The sequence below is a fragment of the Oncorhynchus mykiss genome, chromosome 10 (assembly GCF_013265735.2).
Source record: "Oncorhynchus mykiss isolate Arlee chromosome 10, USDA_OmykA_1.1, whole genome shotgun sequence".
NCBI classification, from domain to species: domain Eukaryota; kingdom Metazoa; phylum Chordata; class Actinopteri; order Salmoniformes; family Salmonidae; genus Oncorhynchus; species Oncorhynchus mykiss.
This window is the reverse complement of record NC_048574.1, coordinates 85,429,356-85,441,911: the sequence shown is the minus strand read 5'-3', so window position 1 is coordinate 85,441,911 and position 12,556 is coordinate 85,429,356. Positions and strand designations below refer to the sequence as shown.

At 47.8% G+C, this 12,556-nt stretch overlaps 1 protein-coding gene across 3 annotated transcripts in view; it reads right to left on the bottom strand.

Moving 5' to 3' along the window:
• LOC110515949 (ankyrin-2) overlaps positions 1-12,556 on the bottom strand; it is a 212,217-nt gene that overhangs the window by 6,748 nt on the left and 192,913 nt on the right. For all 3 annotated transcript variants that reach the window (XM_036934328.1, XM_036934326.1, XM_036934327.1), the window contains 2 exons: positions 9,804-9,887; positions 4,653-4,793 (listed from right to left, as the gene is read on the bottom strand). In XM_036934328.1, the coding sequence (XP_036790223.1) occupies positions 4,653-4,793; positions 9,804-9,887 (225 nt within the window). The remainder of the gene's footprint in view (positions 1-4,652; positions 4,794-9,803; positions 9,888-12,556) is intronic.

The window sequence follows — 12,556 nt, the reverse complement described above, 5'->3', positions numbered from 1 at the left end:
TTCAGCATTTCACTGTGAGGTCTACTACACCTGTTGTATTCAGCATTTCACTGTGAGGTCTACTACACCTGTTGTATTCAGCATTTCACTGTGAGGTCTACTACACCTGTTGTATTCAGCATTCCACTGTGAGGTCTACTACACCTGTTGTATTCAGCATTCCACTGTGAGGTCTACTACACCTGTTGTATTCAGCATTTCACTGTGAGGTCTACTACACCTGTTGTATTCAGCATTTCACTGTGAGGTCTACTACACCTGTTGTATTCAGCATTTCACTGTGAGGTCTACTACACCTGTTGTATTCAGCATTTCACTGTGAGGTCTACTACACCTGTTGTATTCAGCATTTCACTGTGAGGTCTACTACACCTGTTGTATTCAGCATTCCACTGTGAGGTCTACTACACCTGTTGTATTCAGCATTTCACTGTGAGGTCTACTACACCTGTTGTATTCAGCATTTCACTGTGAGGTCTACTACACCTGTTGTATTCAGCATTTCACTGTGAGGTCTACTACACCTGTTGTATTCAGCATTTCACTGTGAGGTCTACTACACCTGTTGTATTCAGCATTTCACTGTGAGGTCTACTACACCTGTTGTATTCAGCATTTCACTGTGAGGTCTACTACACCTGTTGTATTCAGCATTCCACTGTGAGGTCTACTACACCTGTTGTATTCAGCATTTCACTGTAAGGTCTACTACACCTGTTGTATTCAGCATTCCACTGTGAGGTCTACTACACCTGTTGTATTCAGCATTTCACTGTGAGGTCTACTACACCTGTTGTATTCAGCATTTCACTGTGAGGTCTACTACACCTGTTGTATTCAGCATTTCACTGTGAGGTCTACTAAACCTGTTGTATTCAGCATTTCACTGTGAGGTCTACTACACCTGTTGTATTCAGCATTTCACTGTGAGGTCTACTACACCTGTTGTATTCAGCATTTCACTGTAAGGTCTACTACACCTGTTGTATTCAGCATTTCACTGTGAGGTCTACTACACCTGTTGTATTCAGCATTTCACTGTGAGGTCTACTACACCTGTTGTATTCAGCATTTCACTGTAAGGTCTACTACACCTGTTGTATTCAGCATTTCACTGTGAGGTCTACTACACCTGTTGTATTCAGCATTTCACTGTGAGGTCTACTACACCTGTTGTATTCAGCATTCCACTGTGAGGTCTACTACACCTGTTGTATTCAGCATTTCACTGTGAGGTCTACTACACCTGTTGTATTCAGCATTTCACTGTGAGGTCTACTACACCTGTTGTATTCAGCATTTCACTGTGAGGTCTACTACACCTGTTGTATTCAGCATTTCACTGTAAGGTCTACTACACCTGTTGTATTCAGCATTTCACTGTAAGGTCTACTACACCTGTTGTATTCAGCATTTCACTGTAAGGTCTACTACACCTGTTGTATTCAGCATTTCACTGTAAGGTCTACTACACCTGTTGTATTCAGCATTTCACTGTGAGGTCTACTACACCTGTTGTATTCAGCATTTCACTGTAAGGTCTACTACACCTGTTGTATTCAGCATTCCACTGTGAGGTCTACTACACCTGTTGTATTCAGCATTTCACTGTGAGGTCTACTACACCTGTTGTATTCAGCATTTCACTGTAAGGTCTACTACACCTGTTGTATTCAGCATTTCACTGTAAGGTCTACTACACCTGTTGTATTCAGCATTTCACTGTAAGGTCTACTACACCTGTTGTATTCAGCATTTCACTGTAAGGTCTACTACACCTGTTGTATTCAGCATTTCACTGTGAGGTCTACTACACCTGTTGTATTCAGCATTCCACTGTGAGGTCTACTACACCTGTTGTATTCAGCATTTCACTGTAAGGTCTACTACACCTGTTGTATTCAGCATTTCACTGTAAGGTCTACTACACCTGTTGTATTCAGCATTTCACTGTAAGGTCTACTACACCTGTTGTATTCAGCATTTCACTGTAAGGTCTACTACACCTGTTGTATTCAGCATTCCACTGTGAGGTCTACTACACCTGTTGTATTCAGAATTCCACTGTGAGGTCTACTACACCTGTTGTATTCAGCATTTCACTGTAAGGTCTACTACACCTGTTGTATTCAGCGTTTCACTGTAAGGTCTACTACACCTGTTGTATTCAGCATTTCACTGTAAGGTCTACTACACCTGTTGTATTCAGCATTTCACTGTGAGGTCTACTACACCTGTTGTATTCAGCATTCCACTGTGAGGTCTACTACACCTGTTGTATTCAGCATTCCACTGTGAGGTCTACTACACCTGTTGTATTCAGCATTCCACTGTGAGGTCTACTACACCTGTTGTATTCAGCATTTCACTGTGAGGTCTACTACACCTGTTGTATTCAGCATTTCACTGTCAGGTCTACTACACCTGTTGTATTCAGCATTTCACTGTGAGGTCTACTACACCTGTTGTATTCAGCATTTCACTGTAAGGTCTACTACACCTGTTGTATTCAGCATTCCACTGTGAGGTCTACTACACCTGTTGTATTCAGCATTCCACTGTGAGGTCTACTACACCTGTTGTATTCAGCATTTCACTGTGAGGTCTACTACACCTGTTGTATTCAGCATTTCACTATAAGGTCTACTACACCTGTTGTATTAAGCATTTCACTGTGAGGTCTACTACACCTGTTGTATTCAGCATTTCACTGTGAGGTCTACTACACCTGTTGTATTCAGCATTTCACTGTAAGGTCTACTACACCTGTTGTATTCAGCATTTCACTGTGAGGTCTACTACACCTGTTGTATTCAGCATTTCACTGTGAGGTCTACTACACCTGTTATATTCAGCATTCCACTGTGAGGTCTACTACACCTGTTGTATTCAGCATTTCACTGTAAGGTCTACTACACCTGTTGTATTAAGCATTTCACTGTGAGGTCTACTACACCTGTTGTATTCAGCATTTCACTGTGAGGTCTACTACACCTGTTGTATTCAGCATTTCACTGTAAGGTCTACTACACCTGTTGTATTCAGCATTTCACTGTAAGGTCTACTACACCTGTTGTATTCAGCATTTCACTGTCAGGTCTACTACACCTGTTGTATTCAGCATTTCACTGTGAGGTCTACTACACCTGTTGTATTCAGCATTTCACTGTGAGGTCTACTACACCTGTTGTATTCAGCATTTCACTGTGAGGTCTACTACACCTGTTGTATTCAGCATTTCACTGTGAGGTCTACTACACCTGTTGTATTCAGCATTTCACTGTGAGGTCTACTACACCTGTTGTATTCAGCATTTCACTGTGAGGTCTACTACACCTGTTGTATTCAGCATTTCACTGTCAGGTCTACTACACCTGTTGTATTCAGCATTTCACTGTGAGGTCTACTACACCTGTTGTATTCAGCATTTCACTGTGAGGTCTACTACACCTGTTGTATTCAGCATTTCACTGTGAGGTCTACTACACCTGTTGTATTCAGCATTTCACTGTGAGGTCTACTACACCTGTTGTATTCAGCATTTCACTGTAAGGTCTACTACACCTGTTGTATTCAGCATTTCACTGTAAGGTCTACTACACCTGTTGTATTCAGCATTTCACTGTAAGGTCTACTACACCTGTTGTATTCAGCATTTCACTGTAAGGTCTACTACACCTGTTGTATTCAGCATTTCACTGTAAGGTCTACTACACCTGTTGTATTCAGCATTTCACTGTAAGGTCTACTACACCTGTTGTATTCAGCATTTCACTGTAAGGTCTACTACACCTGTTGTATTCAGCATTTCACTGTAAGGTCTACTACACCTGTTGTATTCAGCATTTCACTGTAAGGTCTACTACACCTGTTGTATTCAGCATTTCACTGTGAGGTCTACTACACCTGTTGTATTCAGCGTTTCACTGTGAGGTCTACTACACCTGTTGTATTCAGCATTTCACTGTGAGGTCTACTACACCTGTTGTATTCAGCATTTCACTGTGAGGTCTACTACACCTGTTGTATTCAGCATTTCACTGTAAGGTCTACCTACACCTGTTGTATTCAGCATTTCACTGTGAGGTCTACTACACCTGTTGTATTCAGCATTTCACTGTGAGGTCTACTACACATGTTGTATTCAGCATTTCACTGTAAGGTCTACTACACCTGTTGTATTCAGCATTTCACTGTGAGGTCTACTACACCTGTTGTATTCGGCGCACGTGACAAATAAACTTTGATTTGATTTGGGCGCAATTCTATTTCTATTAGCTGTTTATACAGGAGAAGAGAACCAATACAGAGAACTGTAGCTGTTTATACAGGAGAAGAGAACCAACACAGAGAACTGTAGCTGTTTATACGGGAGAAGAGAACCAACACAGCCAACTGTAGCTGTTTATACAGGAGAAGAGAACCAAACACAGAGAACTGTAGCTGTTTATACAGGGAAATAGAACCAACACAGAGAACTGTAGCTGTTTATACGGGAGAAGAGAACCAACACAGCCAACTGTAGCTGTTTATACAGGAGAAGAGAACCAAACACAGAGAACTGTAGCTGTAATAAATGGGGGATGTCATCTTTATCCACCTCCGCTATTGATCTGCTATTGACCCCAACCCTGACAAACTCATATACACACCCTCACCTCTGAGAGATCTCTGTGGCTCCTCCTCTCGACCACTCTGGAGTATCCGTCTCCCTCCTCCCCCGGGGAGTCACCCCCCTCCTCCCTCTGCGACCCCTCACTCGACATCACCTGGCGGTTCACCTCACGGGTAGTCTGGATGGAGAGGGCAGAGGGCAAAGGTCACAGAACAGGTTAGGGTAAGTCACACACACACACACAGATAGACACAACACACACACACATAAAAACACACACACACACACACACACATACACTATAATGGGGACCCAAAGGAGACATGTTGTAATGTAGTGTGTCTCTATACTGGGGACCCAAAGGCACATTTGTGTTTTTTGGCTTTTGAATTAACACACCTGGTTCTACGAACTAAAGGCTTGATGAGTTGATGAGTAACATCAGGTGTGTGATCAGGTGTGTGATCAGGTGTGTGATCAGGTGTGGGATCAGGTGTGTGATCAGGTGTGGGATCAGGTGTGTGATCAGGTGTGTGATCAGGTGTGTGATCAGGTGTGGGATCAGGTGTGTGATCAGGTGTGGGATCAGGCGTGGGATCAGGCGTGTGATCAGGTGTGGGATCAGGCGTGTGATCAGGCGTGGGATCAGGCGTGGGATCAGGCGTGGGATCAGGCGTGGGATCAGGCGTGTGATCAGGCGTGTGATCAGGCGTGTGATCAGGTGTGGGATCAGGCGTGGGATCAGGCGTGTGATCAGGCGTGGGATCAGGCGTGGGATCAGGCGTGTGATCAGGCGTGTGATCAGGCGTGTGATCAGGCGTGTGATCAGGCGTGTGATCAGGTGTGGGATCAGGTGTGTGATCAGGCGTGGGATCAGGCGTGGGATCAGGCGTGTGATCAGGCGTGTGATCAGGCGTGTGATCAGGCGTGGGATCAGGCGTGGGATCAGGCGTGTGATCAGGCGTTTGATCAGGCGTGTGATCAGGCGTGTGATCAGGCGTGGGATCAGGCGTGGGATCAGGCGTGGGATCAGGCGTGTGATCAGGCGTGGGATCAGGCGTGGGATCAGGCGTGGGATCAGGCGTGTGATCAGGCATGGGATCAGGCGTGGGATCAGGCGTGGGATCAGGCGTGGGATCAGGCGTGTGATCAGGCGTGGGATCAGGCGTGTGATCAGGCGTGGGATCAGGTGTGGGATCAGGTGTGGGATCAGGTGTGGGATCAGGTGTGGGATCAGGCGTGTGATCAGGCGTGGGATCAGGCGTGTGATCAGGTGTGGGATCAGGTGTGGGATCAGGTGTGGGATCAGGTGTGGGATCAGGTGTGTGATCAGGTGTGGGATCAGATGTGGGATCAGGTGTGGGATCAGGTGTGGGATCAGGTGTGTGATCAGGTGTGGGATCAGGTGTGTGATCAGGTGTGTGATCAGGTGTGTGATCAGGCGTGTGATCAGGCGTGTGATCAGGTGTGTGATCAGGCGTGTGATCAGGCGTGTGATCAGGCGTGTGATCAGGCGTGGGATCAGGTGTGTGATCAGGTGTGTGATCAGGTGTGTGATCAGGTGTGGGATCAGGTGTGTAATCAGGTGTGTGATCAGGTGTGTGATCAGGCGTGGGATCAGGCGTGTGATCAGGTGTGGGATCAGGTGTGTGATCAGGCGTGGGATCAGGCGTGTGATCAGGCGTGTGATCAGGCGTGTGATCAGGCGTGGGATCAGGCGTGGGATCAGGCGTGTGATCAGGTGTGTGATCAGGTGTGTGATCAGGTGTGTGATCAGGTGTGGGATCAGGTGTGGGATCAGGTGTGTGATCAGGTGTGGGATCAGGTGTGTGATCAGGTGTGTGATCAGGTGTGTGATCAGGTGTGGGATCAGGTGTGGGATCAGGTGTGTGATCAGGCGTGGGATCAGGTGTGTGATCAGGTGTGGGATCAGGTGTGGGATCAGGTGTGTGATCAGAACTAAATGTGCACCACTTTGGGTCCCCAGGACCAGTGGTGGAAAAAGTACCCAATTGTCAAACTTGAGTAAAAGTAAAGATACCTTAATAGAAAATGACTCAAGTAAAAGTGACCCAGTAAAGTGACCCAGTCACCCAGTAAAATACTAATTGAGTAAAAGTCTAAAAGTTTCTGGTTTTAAATAACACTTAGGTATCAAAAGTTATTTCAAATTCTTTATATTAAGCAAACTATAATAATCTTGTTTTTTATTTAATTTACGGATAGCCAGGGGCGCACTCCAACGCTCAGACGTAATTTTCAAACTAAGCATGTCTGTTTAGTGAGTCCATCAGATCAGAGGCTAGTAGGGATGACCAGGGATGTTCTCTGTTTAGAGAGTCCTCCAGATCAGAGGCAGTAGAGATGACCAGGGATGTTCTCTGTTTAGTGAGTCCATCAGATCAGAGGCTAGTAGGGATGACCAGGGATGTTCTCTGTTTAGAGAGTCCTCCAGATCAGAGGCAGTAGGGATGACCAGGGATGTTCTCTGTTTAGTGAGTCCTCCAGATCAGAGACAGTAGGGATGACCAGGGATGTTCTCTGTTTAGAGAGTCCACCAGATCAGAGACAGTAGGGATGCTCTCTGTTTAGTGAGTCCTCCAGATCAGAGGCAGTAGAGATGACCAGGGATGTTCTCTGTTTAGTGAGTCCTCCAGATCAGAGGCAGTAGGGATGACCAGGGATGTTCTCTGTTTAGAGAGTCCATCAGATCAGACGCAGTAGGGATGACCGGGGATGTTCTCTGTTTAGAGAGTCCATCAGATCAGAGGCAGTAGGGACGAACAGGGATGTTCTCTGTTTAGAGAGTCCATCAGATCAGAAGCAGTAGGGATAACCAGGGATGTTCTCTGTTTAGTGAGTCCTCCAGATCAGAGGCAGTAGGGATGACCAGGGATGTTCTCTGTTTAGTGAGTCCTCCAGATCAGAGGCAGTAGGGACGACCAGGGATGTTCTCTGTTTAGTGAGTCCACCAGATCAGAGGCAGTAGGGACGACCAGGGATGTTCTCTGTTTAGTGAGTCCACCAGATCAGAGGCAGTAGGGAGGACCAGGGATGTTCTCTGTTTAGAGAGTCCATCAGATCAGAGGCAGTAGGGATAACCAGGGATGTTCTCTGTTTAGTGAATCCTCCAGATCAGAGGCAGTAGGGATGACCAGGGATGTTCTCTGTTTAGTGAGTCCTCCAGATCAGAGGCAGTAGGGACGACCAGGGATGTTCTCTGTTTAGTGAGTCCACCAGATCAGAGGCAGTAGGGACGACCAGGGATGTTCTCTGTTTAGTGAGTCCACCAGATCAGAGGCAGTAGGGAGGACCAGGGATGTTCTCTGTTTAGAGAGTCCTCCAGATCAGAGGCAGTAGGGATGACCAGGGATGTTCTCTGTTTAGTGAGTCCTCCAGATCAGAGGCAGTAGGGATGACCAGGGATGTTCTCTGTTTAGAGAGTCCCTCAGATCAGAGGCAGTAGGGACGACCAGGGATGTTCTCTGTTTAGTAAGTCCTCCAGATCAGAGGCAGTAGGGATGACCAGGGATGTTCTCTGTTTAGAGAGTCCATCAGATCAGAGGCAGTAGGGATGTTCTCTGTTTAGAGAGTCCATCAGATCAGAGGCAGTAGGGATGTTCTCTGTTTAGAGAGTCCATCAGATCAGAGGCAGTAGGGACGACCAGGGATGTTCTCTGTTTAGTGAGTCCTCCAGATCAGAGGCAGTAGGGATGACCAGGGATGTTCTCTGTTTAGTGAGTCCACCAGATCAGAGGCAGTAGGGATGACCAGGGATGTTCTCTGTTTAGTGAGTCCTCCAGATCAGAGGCAGTAGGGATGACCAGGGATGTTCTCTGTTTAGTGAATCTGCCAGATCAGAGGCAGTAGGGATGACCAGGGATGTTCTCTGTTTAGAGAGTCCATCAGATCAGAGGCAGTAGGGATGACCAGGGATGTTCTCTGTTTAGTGAATCCGCCAGATCAGAGGCAGTAGGGATGACCAGGGATGTTCTCTGTTTAGTGAGTCCTCCAGATCAGAGGCAGTAGGGATGACCAGGGATGTTCTCTGTTTAGTGAGTCCACCAGATCAGAGGCAGTAGGGATGACCAGGGATGTTCTCTGTTTAGTGAGTCCTCCAGATCAGAGGCAGTAGGGATGACCAGGGATGTTCTCTGTTTAGTGAATCCGCCAGATCAGAGGCAGTAGGGATGACCAGGGATGTTCTCTGTTTAGAGAGTCCATCAGATCAGAGGCAGTAGGGACGACCAGGGATGTTCACTTGGTAAGAGCGTGAATTGGACCATTGTTCTGTCCTACTAAGCATTCAAAATGTAACGAGTACTTTTGGGTGTCAGGGAAAATGGATGGGAGTAAAAAGTACATCATTCTCCAAGCACTACCCAGACCCCTCCCCCTTCTCCAAGCACTACCCAGACCCCTCCCCCTTCTCCAAGCACTACCCAGACCCCTCCCCCTTCTCCAAGCACTACCCAGACCCCTCCCCCTTCTCCAAGCACTACCCAGACCCCTCCCCCTTCTCCAAGCACTACCCAGATCCCTCCCCCTTCTCCAAGCACTACCCAGACCCCTCCCCCTTCTCCAAGCACTACCCAGACCCCTCCCCCTTCTCCAAGCACTACCCAGACCCCTCCCCCTTCTCCAAGCACTACCCAGACCCCTCCCCCTTCTCCAAGCACTACCCAGACCCCTTCTCCAAGCACTACCCAGACCCCTCCCCCTTCTCCAAGCACTACCCAGACCCCTCCCCCTTCTCCAAGCACTACCCAGACCCCTTCTCCAAGCACTACCCAGACCCCTCCCCCTTCTCCAAGCACTAACCAGACCCCTCCCCCTTCTCCAAGCACTACCCAGACCCCTCCCCCTTCTCCAAGCACTACCCAGACCCCTCCCCCTTCTCCAAGCACTACCCAGACCCCTCCCCCTTCTCCAAGCACTACCCAGACCCCTCCCCCTTCTCCAAGCACTACCCCTCCTTATTTTCTTTAGGAATGTAGTGAAGTAAAAGTTATCAAAACTATAAATAGTAAAGTAAAGATACACCAAAAAAAAAAAGACTTAAGTAGTACTTTAAAACATTGTTTACTTCAGTTCTTCCCACCACTGCCCAGGACCAGGATTGGGACACACTGATGTAATGAATGAATGACAGGAACCAAACACGGTCTTTATTTCCACGTATGATTACCTTTCTGACCACCGCGTGTCCATGTTGATCTGTGTACTGCTCCTCTGTCACAGTCTGGGGAGGGATGTCTGTCATCTCACCCTGCTGTAGAGGGAGACAGACACACAGTCAGCACTGAGGCCTGTTGTTACACCGATTCACCACAGGGGGCGCTGAGGCCTGTTGTTACACCGATTCACCACAGGGGGCGCTGAGGCCTGTTATTACACTGATTCACCACAGGGGGGCGCTGAGGCCTGTCATTACACTGATTCCCCACAGGGGGCGGTGAGGCCTGTTATTACACTGATTCACCACAGGGGGCGCTGAGGCCTGTTATTACACTGATTCACAACAGGGGGCACTGAGGCCTGTTAATACACTGATTCACCACAGGGGGCGCTGAGGCCTGTTATTACACTGATTCACAACAGGGGGCACTGAGGCCTGTTATTACACTGATTCACCACAGGGGGCGCTGAGGCCTGTTATTACACTGATTCACCACAGGGGGCGCCGTTCCCTATATAGTGTATATGACACCAATAGATGTCCACTATAGGCCCTAGTCTAAAGTAGTACACTACATAGGGCATAGGGTTCCATTTGGGACCCACAGGAGACTGCACGGGTCGCATTCATGAGGAAACACAACAGGAAAGCGTTTTAAAATGTTTTGCAACGGAAAATGAAAATTAGCGGGGTTTTTTCAATTTCCACACAGCATACCCAACCCAACACAGCATCTCAACACAGCATCCCAACACAGCATCTAAACACAGCATCTCAGCACAGCATCTCAGCACAGCCTCCCAACACAGCAACCCAACACAGCATCTCAACACAGCAACCCAACCCAGCATCCTTACACAACATCTCAACACAGCCTCCCAACACAGCATATCCACACAGCATCCCAACACAGCATCCTTACACAGCATCTCAACACAGCATCCTTACACAGCATCTCAACATAGCATCCCAACACAGCAAAAATGAAACAAAGAGATTGTTACAACACAAGTAAGACTCCAGTGTGAAAAAGTTAAATATACACGAAATACACACATCACTGGGTCAGATATAAGAATTCACATTTGGAAACCCTCATTATGCACACCAGGCAACCCTCATTACGCACACCTGGCAACCCTCATTACGTACACCTGCACTCCGTCATGAGGAAAACCTGGACTCCATCGCTACCCTGATTACTCCCCCCTTTATCCAGCACTCCCTAGCATCACTCTTCAGGCAGTATTGGTTCTGTTTCCTTGTCAGATGTTTCTCTTGTTTTTTTTTGTATCGTTCTGCATTACTCTTAAACTCACTAACGGCACCTGCTTTCTGAATCCCCGTGTTGACGTTACAGTAACGTGATGTCAAACCAGCTACCCAGCAGACATCATCACGGGTCAGTGGCACTGTTCTTTCCTATGATGACATCACGCGAGAGGAATTCTGTTTAAAATATGAATTAAAGGCGTTTCAAATCCCATCCCCGGAGTTAAAGCATTCATTCCTTCTGAAGCAGGAGATAAGGGAGTTAGAGCAGGAGATAAGGGGTTAGAGCAGGATATAAGGGGTTACAGCAGGAGATAAGGGGTTAGAGCAGGATATAAGGGGTTAGAGCAGGAGATAGGGGGTCAGAGCAGGAGATAGGGGATTAGAGCAGGAGACAAGGGGTTAGAGCAGGATATAGGGGGTTAGAGCAGGAGATAAGGGGTTATAGCAGGAGATAAGGGGTTAGAGCAGGAGATAAGGGGTTAGAGCAGGAGACAAGGGGTTAGAGCAGGAGATAAGGGTTAGAGCAAGAGATAAGGGGTTAGAGCAGGAGATAAGGGGTTAGAGAAGGAGATAAGGGGTTAGAGCAGGAGATAAGGGGTTAGAGCAGGAGATAAGGGGTTAGAGCAGGAGATAGGGGGTTAGAGGAGGAGATAGGGGATTAGAGCAGGAGATAAGGGGTTAGAGCAGGAGATAAGGGGTTAGAGCAGGAGCTAGGTGGTCAGAGCAGGAGATGGGTAAGAATGGCGGGATGATTTTTTCAACAGTCATCTCACCCTGTCCAGGGAGTCATCATCATCTGCTGATCTGAGAGGAGGAAGCTCCTGAGGAGCCTGGTAAAAGGCCGAGTCGTCTCTGTGTGTGCCGGGAGATTGGGCCAGCTCTTCGCTCTCTTCCTTGATGTCATCATAAGGTGCGTCGTCATAATCCTCACTCCCTGAGGACAGCAGGACTCCACGCTCGTGTTTGCGCACTGCGGAGCAAACCGGAATTGCCGTCGGCTTCTGGTACTTTCTCCCCAGGGCTCCTGAATGGGACGCTTGTCCTTGGGTTTGGCCAACCCCTGAACTTTCCCTCTTCTTCAGTTCGTCAGGTTCCATCTCGGAGAAGTCTGTGACTCCCTGTTTGCAGTCAAAGTAAGTCTCCGGGTCAGAGTCTTCGTATAAGTACATTGTGGTGCTGACTCGTATGACTTCTGCGTAGGCCGGAGGATTGGGTTTGTGGATAGAGGATGATGCCTCAGCATACTCAGGAGGGAGGCTGAACTCCATGGAGAACTCTTCATCATGGGCTGATGCTGTAACCTCTGGAACATGTTGGGCTGATACCATCTCTGCCCTGTGTTCTACTGGACCAGGCTGGGCTGACACCATCTCTGCCCTGTGTTCTACTGGATCAGGCTGGGCTGACACCATCTCTGCCATGGGATCTACTGGACCGGGCTGGGAGATATGGGACTTTACCTCAACAGGGGTGACTGGAGGACTGAA